Source organism: Portunus trituberculatus, chromosome 42 (assembly GCF_017591435.1).
Source record: "Portunus trituberculatus isolate SZX2019 chromosome 42, ASM1759143v1, whole genome shotgun sequence".
NCBI lineage: Eukaryota > Metazoa > Arthropoda > Malacostraca > Decapoda > Portunidae > Portunus > Portunus trituberculatus.
In genome coordinates, this window is record NC_059296.1 from 27,566,369 (window position 1) to 27,586,992 (window position 20,624).

At 39.7% G+C, this 20,624-nt stretch overlaps 1 protein-coding gene across 3 annotated transcripts in view; it reads left to right on the top strand.

Moving 5' to 3' along the window:
• The window catches only part of LOC123517599 (solute carrier family 28 member 3-like), a 34,507-nt gene that overhangs the window by 6,183 nt on the left and 7,700 nt on the right, over positions 1 to 20,624 (top strand). The window contains exons 2-5 of one of the 3 annotated variants that reach the window (XM_045277863.1): positions 373 to 612; positions 11,044 to 11,283; positions 14,547 to 14,651; positions 17,656 to 17,736. In XM_045277863.1, coding sequence (XP_045133798.1) covers positions 481 to 612; positions 11,044 to 11,283; positions 14,547 to 14,651; positions 17,656 to 17,736 — 558 coding nt within the window. In that variant the 5' untranslated portion in view covers positions 373 to 480. Of the gene's footprint in view, positions 1 to 372; positions 616 to 11,043; positions 11,284 to 14,546; positions 14,652 to 17,655; positions 17,737 to 20,624 lie in introns of all 3 variants that reach the window. The other 2 variants (XM_045277861.1, XM_045277862.1) reach the window with 2 other exon arrangements.

The following is a 20,624-nucleotide window of genomic DNA, read 5'->3' on the forward strand; positions in this document are numbered from 1 at the left end:
ACCGGGAAAGCGAGGCCACAACCCCTCGAGTTACATCCCGTACCTATTTACTGCTAGGTGAACAGGGCCACACATTAAGAGGCCCATTTGCCTTGCCGCTTACCGGGACTCAAACCCGGGCCTCTCAATTGTGAGTCGAGCGTGCTAACCACTACACTACGCGGTGTGTGTGTGTGTGTGTGTGTGTGTGTGTGTGTGTGTGTGTGTGTGTGTGTGTGTGTGTGTGAATGTGAGTGTGCGCGTGTGTGCAAGTATGCGTGCGTATGTGTGTGTATACGAGGGCATTCATATCTATCACAGTCAATATCAATATGAATCACATCAGGAGAGAATGACACCGTATAATTACATTGTATTCTTTCTCTGCTTCAGAAGTGATACGCTTCACACCAGCAGACAGACAGGCAGACAGACAGACAGGGGCACACGCAGCACCAGCCAACCTGCCGCTGAGGACTCACTAAAGGAACTTGCTAAATAATGTCTAAGTACGAGCCTTCAAATCAAACTGACAAGAGCTACGACAACCCAGGATTCCTACACGACTCCAATGGCACGACCACCATAGACCTGAGGGACGTGGAGGAGGGGAAGCCGCGACAGGAGGAGGAGGAGGTGAGTTATTGGTGGTGGTGGTGGTGGTGGTGGTGGTGGTGGTGGTGGTGGTGGGGTAATAGTGAGGCAAACCAACATAATGACGTTTTCCTTCAGTGTTTATGTTTCTGCGGTTTTTCTTGTTGTTGTTTTCTTTTCTTCTTCTTTTCTTCTGTTCTTTTTCTTTTCTTCTTCTTCTTCTTCTTCTTCTTCTTCTTCTTCTTTTTTTCTTATTCTTATTATTATTATCATTTTCTTATTTTTTCTTCTTTTCTTTTCTTTCCTTTCCTTCTTCTTTTCTTTTCTCTTCTTCTTCTTTTATTTTATTTTATCTTATTCTATTTTATTTTCTTCTTTTCTTTATTTTTTTCTTTTCTTCTTCTTTCCAATGTACAGTGCCACTATCAGAATGTCTCACTAAATGAATGAAAACTTTAATATTGTCCAATTTACGCGAGTGACCAGATTAGTTTCTCTCTCACTCCTCTGAACACAACAAATCTCATATTGCTCACTTGAAAAAGAAGAGAGGGAAAATAAAAACAAGAGATAAGGTTACGAAACAAGCATCATAAAATCAAGGACTCAGTGTTTGAAAGTCTGAGCGATGTGATTGTGCTGTGTCAAATCCTGCCATCAGTACAAGACACAGTGCATGAAGTCAACAGTATACCAACTTTAGATTTAACGATTTTATGCGCTTTCAGATACTTGCGTTGGGATTAAAATAGTGAAGACATTGGTCCTTAATCTTCTGACCTCCATAGACTCTTCCTAATGTCAATAAAACACTTGCCTCAAGAATAAAGATGTAGTGTGTTATCTCAATGCGAATACATGAACTGTGGCATCATTCAGATCTTAGTATTCGATGAAGTGGTCACCTTAACCCATTCAGTACCATTATGCGTTTCCATATTCATTTGTTGATTTTATACAGCGTCAATGACTCATGTGGGGGAATTAAAATAGTGAAGACCGTGGCTATTATCAATCTTCTGAGCTCTATATACTCTTCCTAATGTCAATAAAATGGCCTAATCGTACACAAATCTCAAAGTAAAAATGTGTCCCGATCTTGAAGGGGTTAACAAGTGAACAATGACATGAGGGTCCATATAATCTTTTCTTGGTGTAATGAATGTAATGTTGTAAGGAGAGCCTGCATGGTGCGACTGAAATTGTCTTTTATTTACGGAACAATAAGCAATGCAGTAAAATCAAGACGCAAGCCAATACAACTACACTAGTTAACTAATGACGCCCGTAGAGAGTGAAATGCATTACCTTTACTGTAATGAAGTGCATGACATTACAATCTTCTAGAAAGTAAACTTGACCGCCATTACCACTGAGTAGGTTGCCGACAAGGTGAAGTGACACGCTCCTGGCTGGTGACTGTTTACTTCCGTGTTTTCCCTGGGCTGTGCTTGCTATTGATGGCGTTCACTCCCGGACAGACCACTTAACTTAGGCCCAAATAATGTCCACACACACACACACACACACACACACACACACACACACACACACACACACACACACACACACGAGAGAGAGAGAGAGAGAGAGAGAGAGAGAGAGAGAGAGAGAGAGAGAGAGAGAGAGAGAGAGAGAGAGAGAGAGAGAGAGAGAGAGAGAGAGAGAGAGAGAGAGAGAGAGAGAGAGAGAGAGAGAGAGAGAGAGAGAGAGAGAGAGAGAGAGAGAGAGAGAGAGCGCTTTCAGCCTATGCAAGATACGAGTGCCAAGGAAAAATACAAGACGACTTTCTCTTTTGTAAGTCTTCGCCCACGTGTTTAACATAGTGAAACTGCTACATGCATGGAAACTGTAGCCTTGCCAGTAACTATTAACCCTTCCGTTACCATGACACGCTTTCCTATTTATTCTGCTTACCATTTAGCGATTTTATGCACCTTCAGATACTTACGTTGGGATTAAATTAGTGAAGACAGTGGTCCTTAATCTTCTGACCTCCACAGACCCTTCCTAATGTCAGTAAAATCATATAATCACAACCAAAACTCAAGGTAAAAATGCGTCCCAGTACTGAAGGGGTTAAAAATCCCCGCAGTACTTCATAATGAGCCGCCGCTGCAGTCACGAGAAATGCGGTGGTTTAGTGTCGTGAGAGGCACGGTATATTCACAATCACTCGCCATTATACACGTGAGACGCCGGGATGCACACAAGGTTAAGGAAATCCTGCGTAGATTTGAACAGCGAGATAATGGAAAAATATTCTCGTGAGGTTAAGTTTGAAATGTTGTTTTTTTTAGTAGCACAAGACTCTTTTTTTAATTACCCCCTATTCCGTCTGCCTCTCTAATGGGTTCACAGGTACTATTACTCATTCATCCCTTTCTCTAGTAAACTTTAGCTGGAACTCTCTGCCTGCGTCTATATTTCCACCTTCCTATGACTTGAACTCTTTCAAGAGGCACGTTTCAAAACACGTGCGCCTTTTTATAAGTCACTTTTATTGCCCTTGGCCGGTTCCCCTCTTATATATAAAAAAAAAAGCCATTGTGAGTGGTTTTATATACTATACTATGCCAGCACACGAGCAGTATCTTTATCTATTGCTTAATATTACACAGCGACAGTCTTTAAAAGCTAAAAATAAAATAAACGAGGCTGTAAACACTAGTGATCAGCCTCAGCATATTTCTAGGGTGAAACTAACTTTATATCGGCAATACCTCTTGAAGACACACGCGCTCCCGGTCTGATGGTTATGAAGGATTGTAATCTTTTGTTTTCATATATTGTATGCAAATTTATTTTGTCAATAAACTACTAACTAATTGTGGTGGAGTGTGGGGTGCATCGCCAGACACTCGTTAGGAAATGAAAAAGTCGTCAGATCAATGGACAGGTTTCACCACTGCTATCCTCCACTTCTTTATCAAGATTTACGTATACTGCAGCAATGGTTGTAATGTTAATGTACATCCTGAGTTTATGTATTTGTATTGCATGATTACATTTCGGTTAAAAATTCATATTATCACTAATAGCAACATTAATTCACGAATAAGTGAAGAGGGGCCGCGCACGGGTTCAAATCCTGTCCACGGTCCGAGTGTAGGTTGGGCTTCCTCACTCGGGGCAAGGGTTTCCTAGCGGGTGGGCTTTGAGATAGGAGGTACCCAAAAAGTATTCCCTTTAGCCCAGAAATTCCCGTGAAAAAGCCCACATGGTATTAAAATAAAAAAAATCAGGTATGTCTATACGAGATCAGCTTTCTGAAATACTAGTAAGTTAGGACCCATTCACCTACTGTACTGTGTGTGTGTGTGTGTGTGTGTGTGTGTGTGTGTGTGTGTGTGTGTGTGTGTGTGTGTGTGTGTGTGTGTGTGTGTGTGTGTGTGTGTGTGTGTGTGTGTGTGTGTGTGTGTGTGTGTTCAGTGCGGTAATGAGAACATGATGATAAAAACATTATATATCTCCACCATTGTACGCAACATTTCCTCTCCCTGCATCGAGCAAGGAGTCACTTACACCAAACAAGCTGGGCGTTAGAATACGAGTGACAAGTTAACAAAACACATAAGATCAATACCTTTCATTGCACTAAGGACGAACACTAACACCATATACTGAACCACACTCTGTAACACTTCCACACCGTACCTCCATTACATTCAACAACCTGTACTTAAATTTACACAAGGATTTTTACGCGTTTCTATCGTTCTGGAAGGAGAATAACGATTTTTTTTTTACATTCTTAGCAGGAGAAACACTCGAGAACCAGGCTAGTCATCTCCGCGGCATTGGAAAATAGTTGTTTCAGAATACAGGCCACTATACTCAAAGTAATTGAGAATACTACTTATACTATCAACCTTTCAGTACCATGACGCGTTTCCATATTCATTCTGGTTACTATCTGGTGATTTTATGCAGCTTCAGAAACTCAAGTTGGGGGTGATTAGTATAGTGAAGACAGTGGCTATTAATATTCTGATCTCCATAGAGCCTTCCTAATGTCAATAAGATAGTCTAATCGTACACAAATCTCAAGGTAAAAATGTGTCCCAGTACTGAAGGGAGTTAATTCAAATGTATTATGAAACTAAGTACTATCAAGGCGAGGTAGTAAATGTTCTCTCGTAAGCTTCAGGCACCAGTGGGCTACGTAACACACTTCCGTTGTCTCCTTTCCTATTGTGTAGCGTAAGAGATTAAACTATTTCACTACCATGACGCGTTTTCATATTCATTGTGCTCACTATATGGCGATCTTATACAGCTTCAGAGACTTATGTGATGAATAAAACAGTGAAGACTCTGGCCATTAATCTTCTGACATCTATAGATCCTTCCTAATGTAAATAAAATCTTCTAATCATACCCAAAACTCAAGGTAAAAATGCGTCCCAGTACTGAAGGGGTAAAAAGAAGGCTATATAAAGTGTTTCAGTGTAACTTGAAGGTTTTTAAGGACAAAGTAAAGATCGAAGCTCTGTCATGTGCTGCCTTTCCTCCCGCTGCCCTGACCATTGTGTGTGTATGTGTGTGTGTGTGTGTGTGTGTGTGTGTGTGTGTGTGTGTGTGTGTGTGTGTGTGTGTGTGTGTGTGTGTGTGTGTGTGTGTGTGTGTGTGAACAATAACAAAATAAAGCGGTCTTACATTTCATCGACAAAACCGGTTCTCAGATCAAAATAACCATGTAACACGGGAGAGAAAAACAGTTCAGAAAGTCAGAGGGTGAAATAGATATTGACGGTAGAGAAAACACTGGCAGCCATGAAATGATGTGTGTGTGTGTGTGTGTGTGTGTGTGTGAGGGCGCTGAGGTGTGGGGGAGCGAGTTGGTTGATGGTGGTGGTGGTGGTGGTAGTGGGGATGGTGGGGGTGGAGGATGGTGAGAGTTATGTGTCAAGGTCGCTGCCGCTACCGTTAAGAATTAAATACAGGTAACAGAAAACTAAACAACAGAGAGAGAGAGAGAGAGTGTGTGTGTGTGTGTGTGTGTGTGTGTGTGTGTGTGTGTGTGTGTGTGTGTGTGTGCGCGCAGCGTGAGGATCCAGCTGGTGTAGTGATCGCCGCGTGACGTCACTGGGCGGGAAAAGTCCCTACTACAGTACCTGGAAACTACGCGCAAAGTCTTTCTCTCTCTCTCTCTCTCTCTCTCTCTCTCTCTCTCTCTCTATATATATATATATATATATATATATATATATATATATATATATATATATATATATATATATACACACACACACACACACACACACACACACACACACGAGAGAGAGAGAGAGAGAGAGAGAGAGAGAGAGAGAGAGAGAGAGAGAGAGCACTATACACACTCTTTATGATCGCCTACCCCCTCTCCTCCGCATCCCCCCTTCCCCTCCTCACCTCCGGATCTGCAGGAAGACGTCCTTGAGATCACTGGGAATACCTGGGGAACAACACGAGCACTGCCAACACACCTCTCTGTCACATTACCACTGGCCACCTCACATGACCCGCGCAATACTAATGACCACCTAACCTCACTATGGCATTATCACTGACCACCTAACCTCTCTGTCACATTACCACTGACCACCTCACATGACCCGCACATAACCTCACTATGGCAATACCACTGACCACCTAACCTAACCTAACCTAACCTAACCTAACCAAACCCAACCTGGCCTTATCAAACGTTACCTTACCTTATCTCACCTCACCTTACCTAACCTTACCTTACCTTACCTTAACCTTAACCTGATCTAATCTAATTCAATCTCCCCACTACCCTACCCAAACACACACCTGCACTTCTGCACCTTACGAACCCAAGTAATTTTCATACGAGGTTTAAAGACCACCACCACCACCACCACCACTCCCATCGCTGCCGCAACGTACCGTATAGATTGTATTTCGTAATTGTTTTTTCCCTTGAGTACGTTTATCAAGTTACGGATTTCTTTCCTTACAGCGTCTCCACATATACTACGTAGGAGCGTTTCACATATTACTATTTACTTTCAGATTTGTTTTTCTTCTGATACGTGTTTTTTTTTATTGTTTTATTTTTGTTACCAGTTCTAGGGGGGGGGGGAAATGTTCACCATGTCTTTTCTTCTCGTATTGGTGGTTTCATATCTTTCTGTTCAGTCTGTAGCGTAACATTCTGAAATCTTTCCGTCATCTTCCACACAGGCGCACACTAAATGACTGTTACCTTTCCGTTTTCTTCTTTTTTTTTTTCTAACATTTCAGTACAAGGATTCAAGTCATAATACACTCAGTAACAAAACACCTTTCTGTTGTTCTTGTCTTTTTGTGTGTGTATGTGTATGAGTTACACATTTAACCCCTTGAGTACCATGACGTGATTCCATATTTATTCTGCTTATATTATCTGGTGATTTTATACAGCTTCAGAAACTTATGTGGGGGAATAAAATAGTGAAGACTATGACCATTAATCTTCTGACCTCCATAGACCGTTCCTTGTGCCAATAAAATGGTCTAATGGTACACAGATCTCAAGGTAAAAATGTGTCCCAGTATTGAAGGGGTTAAGAAGGGGAAGAATGCCTCAGAATATAATATAAAATCAACAAATTACTTCACTTATTTCAGGTAGCACTGATATTCTGACTTATTTCTCTTGACTTTTAAAACTTCTCTTGTGACTGCTAATTTAATACAAGTAAAGATACAAATTGATCTTGATGCAGAATATAATACTGTGTTTTCCCTCACGACTTTAACCCTTTCAGTACTGGGACACATTTTTTTACCTTGAGTTTTGGGTGTGATTAGACGATTTTATTGACAGTAAGAAGAGTCTATGGAGATCAGAAGACTAATGCCCTGAGTTTCATTATTTCAATCTCCACATAAGTTCTGAAGCTGTATAAAATCACCAAATAATACTCAGAATATACATGGAAACGCGTCATGGTACTAAAGAGGTTAATAAGGCCCAGGTAAAGACACCACTCGTACATATTCACCTGTATTTTAACATCTTTTGGCTTGCCCTCGCTTGAAAACACAGTACACTAGTAACCACACCTTACACGAACTAAATATGAAAGGTCTTTCTTTCTCTTTCGTATCAGTAAATTCTTCGACAACGTTAATACCAGACTGCCTCATCAACGTGCACACTTGTCAAATGCACACCACTAAATCACATTAATTCCATCCGGTTCATTACGCAGCTGCCACTAAGTGTTTTAAATGGGGACCTTTTTCACTTCGCTGCAATATTATTTTACTAAGAAATAAGATTGCAATAAATAAAAGACTTGAACTATAAATTAACTACTTTTGTTGCTCGTTTGCTTTTGAAATGATAGTCTAAACATGAACCACAGTTTCGGGTTTAGTGGAAGAGACCATAGCAGCGAGAGGATTAAGATCTGTACAAGGAATTCATACCCTGGAGGCGTTCCTTTGATGTAAAACCATGTACAGAAATCAGAAATATGTCCTCTGCGTTGTCTACAGAGCTACGAAATAAAGGAAAATTACACAGTGCCCTTTAACAAACCACAATCTGCTTTTAACCCATTCAGTACAATGGCGCATTTTCATATTCATTCTTCTTACTATTTGATGACATTATACAGCTTGAGAAACTTATGTGGGGATTAAAATGATGAGGACTCTTACCATTAATCTTCTGACCTCCATAGACCGTTCCTAATGTAATGAAATTGTCTAATCATACCCAAAACTCAAGGTAAAAAAATGTATCCCAGAACTGAAAGGGTTAAATATACGTAAGGAAAAAAATGACACGTAAATATGAAGAGAACAGCACAACCATAGTCTGACAGAAATATCACATTCGTATGCCATTAATTTATAAAGATATTTAGAATGTATTGTGTTCATTCTGTGTGGCCACCAAGCCTTGACCAGATAATGATGACAACACAAACAGCTGACGCAATATCAGGAAAACCTATCGAGCAAGCCGGAAAGGATACTGTGTGTGTGTGTGTGTGTGTGTGTGTGTGTGTGTGTGTGTGTGTGTGTGTGTGTGTGTGTGTGTGTGTGTGTGTGTGTGTGTGTGTGTGTGTGTGTGTGTGTGTGTGTGTGTGTGTGTGTGTGTGTGTGTGTGTGTGTGAACAACCGTACACAAGTCAACAATCCATTTGTATACACTACCATCAAATACAGTACATACAACCTGCATTACGCCAAACAGGTATGGCACGACGCAGAAGGTAAAAACGTACACACAACGTACACACACACACACACACACATTTAAATTTGAAATAGCATATTGATCAGACATGTTTAAAAGTTTCCAAAGTTACTGGTATCCTGTATAGAATCCGCCATAACCTAACTACTGATGCTATGCTGAGTATTTATCATACATTATGCTACCCACATCTCACGTATTGTGTTTCAATCTGGGGATCTACCTGGCCGTCTTTCCATCACAAGTTAACTGTTGTTCAAAACTAAATTTTTCGTTGTATATTTTTCTTAAAGAAGTTTGACTCCACTGCAAGATTGTTAACTGGAGAAAATATTTTGAAATTTTCATTTATACATAAATTTTTTACATTACTTTTGATATATAAAACTCATAGCCAAAATAATGTATTTAAGTTAGTCAATAATATCATCAACACAAGAAGTAATAATTTAAATCTTATTTGCCCTGTATTCAGAACCACTTTATTCAGCCATTGTGTGTTAAGTTCTGGCCCAAAATTATTCAATGCTTTGCCGGTGGACAAGAAGAATCTATTAACATCTGCTAGTAAATTTAAATTTGAAAAAGAAATGAAAAATTATTTGCTTCAACAACAAAATATTTAGCTTATATTCTTCTAATATAATTCTTATTCGTATACTATTTACTAATGTATTGTTGTCTTAACTATGTATTGTTTTGTAATTATAATTTAGTATGATTGACAAAGATGTAAAGTTTTGTTTAACAAGTACACTCTAAGTAGTAGTTATACTACTTTGCTATTAGTTAATTGGGATTTTTTTTGTGAAATTGTGTATGTGCTTTTTATTAAGCAAGTGTTCTTTTATGACAATATGTTTCTTTTGCTAAGTGTGTAGATTATAGGCAAACTTTAGTTGAAGTGTTTTTTTCACATAATATTTTCTTATAATAATCTTAAGTTAGAAGGTGACTGCCGTTTACCACAGCATTGTTAGTGTGTGTTTTTAACCGTCCGTCAGGGAGCTTTTGCTCGACGGACTGTTGCTGTGACTATTTACTATGTATTTTAGTATTCCAATTTACCTTTGTCAGCAATGAATTATTACTTACTTATTTACTTACTTACTTACACACACACACACACACACACACACACACACACACACACACACACACACACACACACACACACACACACACATCAAAAATAAATAGTAACACTCATACTCTTAAGCCCAGACATAAATGTGCCTTTATAAACTAAGTGACAGGAAAAATAGAATGGTTAATACACGTGGACACTCATTACATGATGAAAGAAAACGTGTTCTGATTCAAGGTGTACCAAAGTTTTCTCCTTGGGGCTTTCCTGACAGTTACGTTCGCCAGCTTCGACTCAAACGACCTTGTAATACATAACAAAAACATAAGGAAAAGCTGCAACAAGCCAGTAGTCCTACACGTGACAGTAAGAGTGTAAAAACAAATATATCAAGCACATGTATGCCCAAATATACTAAGCTCACCTCTCATCTATCATCACTGTCCATATATGTGTCCAACCTCCCCTCAACGCTCCATACTGATCCTGCCTCACCTCACCTCACCTAACTTAACCTAACCTAACCTAACCTAACCAAGTCAATTCCAACCACTTCACAAAAACTATAACCTTCAAATCTGGGGCTGAGGATCCTTGGACTCATCTAAACTGGTGATTTCCATTCCCTATACGAGGCCTTCACACACACACACACACACACACACACACACACACACACACACACACACACACACACACACACACACACGGAAGAAAAATAATAATTAGATAAACACTTGAGATTTGATTAGCCACGGAGCAGGGACTCTATATTATTATGAAGGGTTGTTAACATTATTCCTCTCTCTCTCTCTCTCTCTCTCTCTCTCTCTCTCTCTCTCTCTCTCTCTCTCTCTCTCTCTCTCTCACACACACACACACACACACACACACACACACACACACACACACACACACACACACACACGCAAAGATGTGTTGAGACTTGGAACAGTATGAGTGAGAAAGTGGTGTCAGCAAAGAGTGTGCATAGCTTTAAAGAAAAACTGGATAAGTGTAGATATGGAGACGGGGCCACACGAGCGTAAAGCCCAGGCCCTGTAAAACTACAACTAGGTAAATATGACTAAGTGAATACACAAATAAACCAAACATCAACTAACTTTACAATCTTTAAATGGTTTGTTCTGAAGGTAACTGACTGGTGTTGGTGTTACAGAAAGGCGATGTAGTGAGTGCCGTAAACCCGCATCCGTCAGCGAAGGAAGCAAACGGACCGGCCATGTCGTACGCGATCAAAATGGACCAGCCGAATGAGAGAAACACGTCGAGGGAAAGCACTCCAGGATCCGAGGACGTGCCGCAGGTTGAGGAGGACGACGACGAGGAGGACTACAGCATCTGCAGCCTCTTTCCCGGCCACGCTGCGCTCAAGGAGAGGATTCAAACGCTCTTCAAGGTAAGGTGTACAGCATTTGCCATATCCTGCCCTGTTCTGTCCTGTTGTAGATCAGCCTTGGGGAACTCCACTCTTCATGACGCACACCTCGACTCCCTTTAGGTCACTTGATTGGACTTTTGTACTTTTAAACGCTGCAAGGACTAAAATTCTTAACGTGATATTGTAAATGGATCAAGAATTTTTTTTTTTTTTTTTTTTTGCTTGAAGCTCGTCAAATAATCGTTTCAAGTTTCTTTTTTCTTCCTTTAATTTATTTTGCTTGAAGCTTCCCAAATAATACATCCAAGTTCTTTTTTTCTTCCCTTTTTTTTTTCTTTGAAGCCCGCCAAAGATACCGAACAAGGCTTGAACAAAAACTAGATTAGGAAAAGAGTTCCAAACAGGTATTGGCAAACACATTCAGTCAGGCCGTGTATAGGGTAACTTTGCCAATAACCGCCATGAAGGAAGCGTTTTTTCCTGAAGACGACCTCCAATACACACATCTCAATGTTTCCATAATGCTGTGATGCAAATAGATTACTGGAGACTCTTTTATGAACTTACAAATTCATTCTTTCCCTGAGTTTATTTATATATTAATTTGTTTTATGGTTTTTTTATTACAGAAGAAATAAACAAGCTACTTTTCTTTTGCTTATATATATATTTTTTTTTTTCTTATATATATTTGAACCTCTTCAGTACCATGACGCGTTTCCATATTCATTCTGTTAACTATCTGGTGACTTTACACAGCTTCAGAAACTTATGTGGGGGATTAAAATAGTGTAGACTGTGGTCATTAATTTTCTTCCCTCCATAGACCCTTTCTAATGTCAATAATATAGTCTAATCACACACAAATATCAATCATTCATACCTTTCTCCGATAAATACTTTAATTCCCTATACCTGCCTCTGCATTTCCATCTTCTTATGACCTGAACTCATTTAAGCGAGAGGTTTCAAGACATTTATCCTTACCTTCTGGCTAACTCTCGAACCTGCACGGAGACTGACAACAAAGTGGGCCATTTTTTTTTTTTTTTTTAACTCTTTCTATTGTCCTTGGCCAGTTTTCCCCTCTTACATAAAAAGTATCTAGTCAGTTGCAGCACATATACCACCGCGTCATAATGGTCCACGCATGTACAGAAGATGCGCAGTAATATGTAACGAAGTCATTCTCAAGCAAATCATACACATCATAAGCTATTCAATTGTAGACTCACGTATGTATGTCTGAAGGTTGAGTGAACTAATAAGCTAAAGCGAGTAATGTATTGCTGTATATAAATCATCTATAAACATTAAATATTCATACACGTGGCTAATATTTGTTAACGACTACGAGAAAAAACTGAAGGGAAATTAACACGTTTGCCTTCTTCTATGGCCACAGCAACGTTCACTTCACCTTCACAGCCACGAGGGAACTAAAGCCATGATGATGAGACACAAACCACTAACACACCAAGCCTTAACCTCTTCAGTACCGAGATGCATTTTTACTTTGGCTTTTGATTGTGATTAGAAGACTTTATTTGCATTAGGAAGGGTCTATACAACTCAGAAGATTGATGGCCAGAGTCTTCACTGTTCTAATCCCAACATGTATTTCTGAACTGGTAAAAAAAAAAAGTCACCAAATAGAAACCAGAATGAATATGAAAACGCGTCCTGGTACTGAAGAGATTAACACTGCCACTGCGACAATCAACAATTCACCACCAAGCACAATGCATGAAATCTCTATAAACACGTTAAAGAAAGGAGATTATACAGCTTCATTTGGTCTTTATAAAGTTCGGAGTTACTTAGCCCCTTCCGTACCATGACTTGTTTTCATATCTGTTCTGTTTATTATTTGGTGATTTTATACAGCTTCAGAAACTTATGTGAGGATTAAAATAGTTAAGACTCAATGCATTAACCTTCTGAACTCCATAGACTCTTCCTAATGTAACTAAAATCGTATAATTATACCCAAACTCGAAGTAATAAAGCGTCCCAGTACTGAAGAGGTTATGAACAAGAGGAAATGTATCAGAATGGCTAGTGATTGAGGGACAGTGAGGCAAACAACAGTGAAAGGGTGAAACTATACGACCAATGTGAAACCTGCATTGGGGAGAAGCTTTTTCATCTACCATCTTTTTGTTTCTTCTACGCATCTTTTTGAAATTATATACACACATAGTTTAGAGAGAGCCAACAGGTCTGAAGCTGCTTACTCTTCATTTGTGTTACTTTGGTGTACAAACTAAAGTGACCAGAAACAAAAACAAAAAAAACAGAATAGAACTAGAAACTTTTTTAACCACATTTCCTTTATTTCCCTTCACTCTTTCCTGTCTCTTTTCAAATTTCACCTTCTTTACTCTTCACTTGTGTTTCTTAAGTGTACTGATGGAAGTGACCAGATAACACAGTCGTAAATGCATGAAACGTTTTTTTTTTTTTCTTTCTTTTTTTTTTTCAACCTCATCTCTTTTAACTTCACTTAATCGTTCGCCTCTCTTGTCAAGCCACATATGTAGCTACAGTTGCATCGTTTGCTCTTCCTTTAATGTTTCTTTGGTGTACTGACTGAGGTGACAAAAAACAAAAAAAACACAGCAAGACATATAATTTGAAACGTTTCTGCTTTAGTTCCTTCAACTTCCGTAATCTTTCGTCTCTCTCTCTCATGAAACCATTAATGTACCGTCGCCTCGTTTGCTCTTCCTTTGTGTTCTTTTGGTGTACTAAGATGACCAGAAGAAAAACATATTAGTACATAATTATCTGAAACGTTTGTTTTTGCTTTAGTTCCTTCGACTTCCATAATATTTCGTCTCCCTCTAATTGTACCGTAGTCTCATTTCTTAAAACTTTCGTTCCTTTCATATACTAACTAGTGACCGGAAAAAAGAAAAAACAGTTACATTTTAACTTCTTCAGTACTAAGACGCATCTCTGCCTTGATTTTTGGGTATGATTAGATGATGTCATTTGCATCAGGAAGAGTCTATGGAGGTCAGAAGATTAACAGCCAGAGTCTTTACTATTCTAATCCCAACATATATTTCTGAAGCTGTGTTGAATTGCAAAATAGTAAGCAGAATGAATATGAAAAAGCGTCCTGGTACTGACGAGATTAAATGTTACTACTTCAGCGCCGTCAACTTCCCGCTCTCTCTCTCTCTCTCTCTCTCTCTCTCTCTCTCTCTCTCTCTCTCTCTCTCTCTCTCTCTCTCTCTCTCGATGACCACTAATGTACACCTTAACTTCCACAGGGCAGGGACTTAGGAACGCTAATGAAGAAGGTGGTCGTCTCCCTGCTGGCGGTTCTCTACATCATCTACTTCATAGCGGTGCTCATCATCCACTCGGACATTCAGGTAATACTCTCTCTCTCTCTCTCTCTCTCTCTCTCTCTCTCTCTCTCTCTGTATCGCATCTCTATATCCAGAAGGCTTTAGTATAAGTTATGGTGGTTTTTAAAGGGTTTATTTATTTATTTATTTATTTTTATTTATTTTTTTTTTTGTGATTCTAGTGATGGATTAACAACATTTCCTCACTATCAACAGGAGAAACACTCTTGAGAACCTGGCTAAATATCTCGGATCTGAAAATTTGGCGTGGTGAGCGAGTGCATGCGTTTCTGAATATCGACAACCTCTCTCTCTCTCTCTCTCTCTCTCTCTCTCTCTCTCTCTCTCTCTAAGTTTCACAGGTTTTTAAAGATTTTTTTTTTTGTGGTTCTAGTGACGGATTAACAACATTTCCTCTTTATTAATAGTAAAAACACTCTTGAGAACCCTGTTAAATATCTGTGATGTCGACGACCCCCCCTCATCTCTCTCTCTCTCTCTCTCTCTCTCTCTCTCTCTCTCTCTCTCTCTCTCTCTCTCTCTCTCTCTCTCTCTCTCTCTCTCTCTCTCTCTCGGGCTTGTGATTTTGAGAGGAAACACGAGAGGAAGCAGTAGTACTTTATGCGCTAACGTTTCGGCTGCTGGCATCCTCAGTGAGTTGGGAAATAAAGGCTGCCTCGCACTGTGCTTCCTCCCAAGGCCTCACATCCCTTGACATTTCGCCACTAATTCTCAAAACCTTATCCACAGCTTTTCTCCTTCCCTTACAACGTTTTTCCGGAAGTTACTGTGTGTCTGAGAGGTGTTTTGAGGTTCTATTGATAGTCTGCCTCTAGTTTCAAAGCGTCAGGGGGGACAATTCTTATAAGATTTCGACTACGTACTGTATTAATCTGTGTACCTTGAAATTAGTCCTTATGAAAGCTAAAAAATCCGAGTCATTGTGCTGGGCGATACTCACACGATAGAGTATACTTGAGGATCTTACAGTAAGCTAGACAACAATGACGACGACGACGACGACAACACCACCACCACCACCACCACCACCACCACCACCACCACCACCATCAACAACAACAACAACAACAACAACAATAACAACAATAGCAACAACAAAACTAATATATTTTTCATAACCAAAACAAAAATCAAAAGAAATCACAAATACACTCCAAAGATCGTAAAAAAGTAGCCCTGGTGTTAATAAAAAGACAAAAGAGACGATAACAAGGAAGAATCGTGCACATCTTTTTGTCTGAAATTTATAGGTACACTCGTGCGTCTCTTAACTATCAAGGTTCATGAAATCCATATATATTACTTTATTTAACCCATTCAGTACTAGCAGTTCTATCATGAATTTTTGATGTGATTAGACGATTTTATTTACATTAGGAAGGGTTTATGGAGGTAAAAAAAAAATAATGGCCAGAGTATTCACTGTTTTAATCCCTATATAAGTTTCTCAAGCATATAAAATCGCCAAATAGTAAGCAGAATAAATATGAAAACGCGTCATGGTACTGAAAGGATTAAGAGTGAGGTTTCAAGACTTTTATCCCTTTCTTTTGGCTAATTCTCTCGGACCTGCAAGGGAACTGTCGACTAAGTGGGCCTTTTTTTCATGTTGCCCTTAGCCAGTTTTCCCCTCTTACATAAAAGAATACTGACCAATGATAAAAGCACTAGGCCACCAAGTAGTACCAACATCTAGGCACCACTGGAACCAAACCCTCGCATTGACGTCAAGAGGTACTGTTGTCGCCCTCACATCCTGAAGAGAGAAGGGACGGCAGGAAGGAATGAACACTAGACACCCAAGAGCAGAGTGACAAACCGCTGACTGAGGCTCTGTTTTCTCACCATGACTAAGGCCACAGAGATAACTAGCGGGGTTTTCAAGAGTGTTTCTCCAGTTAATAATGCAGAAATCTTGTCACTCTACCTCTGAAACCACAAAAACATCTTAAAAAACTCGTGTAAATTCAGATAAAGCCTTCTGAAATAGTGGAAGTGGAGCACAGAAGGGTTTGAGATTACCAGCCTGACCCACAGACCACGGAAAACTTACAGAAGGGACACGTTTCGATGACACACAAACATCCGCTGGAAATAGAGAGGTGGTGAAAGTAATGATAAAGGATACTAATAGGCTTATCCAGGGTGTGTAGGCCTGTCTAAAGCCTTCTGTTGTTGGTTGGTTGGTTGGTTGGTTGGTTGTTGTTGTTGTTGTTGTTGTTGTTGTTGTTGTTGTTGTTGTTGTTGTTGTTGTTGTTGTTGTTGTTGTGGTGGTGGTGGTGGTGGTGGTGGTGGTAGTGGTAGTAGTGGTGGTGGTGGTGGTGGTGGTGGTGGTGGTGGTGGTGGTGGTGGTGGTGGTGGTGGTGGTGGTGGGTAACGAGAATGGTGATTGTGTGATTGGTTGTATTTTCTATTCAAGAAGTAAATCTCTCTCTCTCTCTCTCTCTCTCTCTCTCTCTCTCTCTCTCTCTCTCTCTCTCTCTCTCTCTGATTAATATTTCCTTTTCTTTATCGTTTACTTTTCTTTTTTTTTGGTAGAAGTCAACAATTACGAAACATTTTTTCCATCTTTTTTTTCTTTTCTTTTTTTTTGCATCTAAAGAACAACACCGACATTTTCTTCACCTATTTATCATCTACATACTTTTAAAACTAGTAGCAATCAGTAACCAGGATAGCCATTTTTTCCCCCCTTTCTTATTCGCCTACTATCACAAAACCATCAATATTCGCAACATGTTCCAATATTCATCCCTTTAACTCCTTCAGTACTGGGACGCTTTCTTAATCATGAGTCTTGGGTGTGATTAGACGATTTTATTGACATTAGGAAGGTTCTATGGAGGTCAGAAGATTAATGACCAGAGTCTTCACTATTTCAGTTTCTAGAGCTATAAAAAATCACTAAATACGAATAGTAGGCAGAATAAATGAAAACGCGTCACGGTACTGAAGGGGTTAACTCTATAATGGCTGCTCTTTACTACTGCATATCATCCCCAAACAGGAAGAAAACTACTGGTGTAACGGTGACGGGTTCCTCATCCTCATCACCCTCATCTTGGGAGCGGGCCTGTTCTACTTCAAGGTAAGTGTCCCCGTCCCTTTAAACCAACCACTCTTAACCCTTCCACTGCTGTCGAATGTTCCCGTCCCTATAGAGTCTAAACCAAAATACTCTTAACTCTTCCACTGCTGCCGTATGTCCCTGTCCCTCTAAAGACTCTAAATCAATCACTCTTAGCCCTTCCACTGCTGCCGTGTGTTCTTCCCGTATTAACATTGCAAGGATGGTAAATGATGGTACCACGAAGGAAAATAAAGCTTTTTCTTTTTTCTCATGTCACAGTTAGGTGTATTTAAGGCATTCTAGTACATAAGTAAGTGTCTAAAATGTCATAGAAGAGATATAGGAAAATATTTATCTACCTCACATGCATTCTGCTAGGTAGTGTGTGTGTGTGTGTGTGTGTGTGTGTGTGTGTGTGTGTGTGTGTGTGTGTGTGTGTGTGTGTGTGTGTGTGTGTGTGTGTGTGTGTGTGTGTGTGTGTGTGTGTGTGTGTGTGTGTGTGCATTAAATGTTTTGTGATATTTATGGGCCACCTATTGTATACTTACCTGACGCTACGGCATAGTAAATCAATCAAATCAATTCAATTAAACTTCTCTAATGTAACTAAGATTTAACCAGTATTTTCATTCATTCATATATTTTTTTTTTCATTTTTTTCCGGTGAATTCTAAAACTCTCATCTTGCTTCTGTAGTTCCACCTTCTTATGACTTCAGTTCTTTCAAGATGGAGGTTTCAAAGCATTCATCCTCCACGTTTTCTTCTTATCATCATTTTTCTCACTTTTAAGGACAGGCACTTAAGTGGGCCTTTTACCAACTTTTATTTCCCTTTGGCCAGTCCTCTTCTTACATTAGAAAAGAGTGAACGGGTTAACACAACACCCAGCACAGGTCGCACGCCACTAACTAACATAAAACTTGTAATCAGCTCTCGTTCAGTAAGGCAAGGCTGAAGATACGGCGATGCTTTGCTCTTGATCCCTTGTAAGTTCGGCTGCTCTTGCATGTTGTCGCCAATTGCTTTTGTTTAATCACTCCGGTCACTAGTGCAATCTCTCCCTCCAGGCCCAGCTGCCTCATGTCTTTCGAACATCTGCCTACCTAATTCTTTCGTTCTCCCCTAGTCTTTCCCTACGTTCTTTTCAAGGATACTAAAAAAAGAAAACGTGCAAGCCACCGTTCTTTTTATGGGCTAACTGCAAAAAACTCCTCTAGTATGTTGTGCGGGGACGTAGATACACACTCATTGATAAAAGTACCCACTTATCGTCACTGCAACTATTCATTAATGATCATGGAAACGAAATCTAATGAAAACGGCACATAGTATAACAGTTTCAGATAAAAATGTCCTATATCTGACAGTTTATAATGACACCTAGGATGCGATACTTGGTTATGCGCATCATTTAGCAATACATGTGAGGACTTTTTTGACCTTCACTCCTCTAAGAGTCTCCCAACTAACACATAATCACAGGGAGCATCGCTATATACAATTATACATAAACATATTACAGATAACTTTAGCTGTACTTTTGTACTTCGAGGTGGTGTCTTGAGAGGAACTGTTGTGCTCGTGGGGGCTGGAGGGCATCTGTTGCGTTCTAGACTCCTGAAGGGTAGAAGCAACGAGTCCGGGTTTCCAGCTCGCTATCTTAAAAACAAAACATGTTCTATGAGTTCGGTACACCTCTACCTTGGTTGAACCTACTCTAATGACTGATGCTTACTTCAGGAAATTATTTATAAGTCCGTGTTCCCCTCCTCCTACCCCACCTTCCAAAAAAACAAGATTCGGGGCAAGGACACCGACCCTTTAGCATGACGTGAATTTCGTGCTTGTATCTGATGAGGTTGTAAAAGCAAGCTCAACACAATAATTGACATTGTTCTTGATACCGCTGGAAGTTTCCACACTACATTATTGTTTATATATACAAATAATTGTTTTCCATCTATAAACTAGGCTATATATACTGCTCTCTCTCTCTCTCTCTCTCTCTCTCTCTCTCTCTCTCTCTCTCTCTCTCTCGATCTTAAGAATGTTTCTCTTCTTTCCAAATTTTCTTCAGCTTCTTTACTGAGACTTGAAAAGATAATTACTATCACTCAAGAACCTTGTATCTATAGAGAGGCGCCCAATATTTAACAAAGTCATAGGCGTTAATAATTCTTGCAGACTACGAAAAGCTTTACTCGTTATTCTGACTTATACTGTGTAGCAAGGTAAAGAGAATGTTATCTTTACCTTGCTGTGTAGCTTGCTCCATCGTAAAATTCTTGTCCTTTCATCAAATGTAATTATTGTTGGATAGAATCAATGCTGCATTGGAACGCACATCATTAATCACTCATACTCGCGTGATACGGTCCAGTCACCTTCCCAAGCTAACTCGTGACTGCAGGAGACTTGCACAGTGAATTATTGATAGGCAAACGGGGTGGTTTGTGTTCGGAGCTACTGAAACCAGGTCATAATGGTGCAGGTGGTAAGACGACTGCCATGGCCTTTCGTGTTGGCTGTCGGTATCTTGGCCATATATGTTCGTATAATAACACCAGGATTTCAATTCTAAACAATTCATTCTAATCTTTCATCTCTTTCCTCTCCTCTTACCTTACACACTCTTTTATCTCTGCTGACTCCTATCCTTCCTGAATCTCGCTTTCCAAACTTCTTTCTAAACTATGTCACTCCCTCGTTGCTCTTTGCTTTATTTATATCCTGGCTACGCTTCCTTCCCTTCCTCTCTCTCTCTCCTCCCTCTTTCTCTCACAAAAAAATAAATAAATGAATGGATAAAAAGATAAAAACAAATAAATAAATAAATGAATAAATAATACATTCTTTACATGGGAAATACTAACCCACTGTAGGGAAGATAGGCTACATCATTTA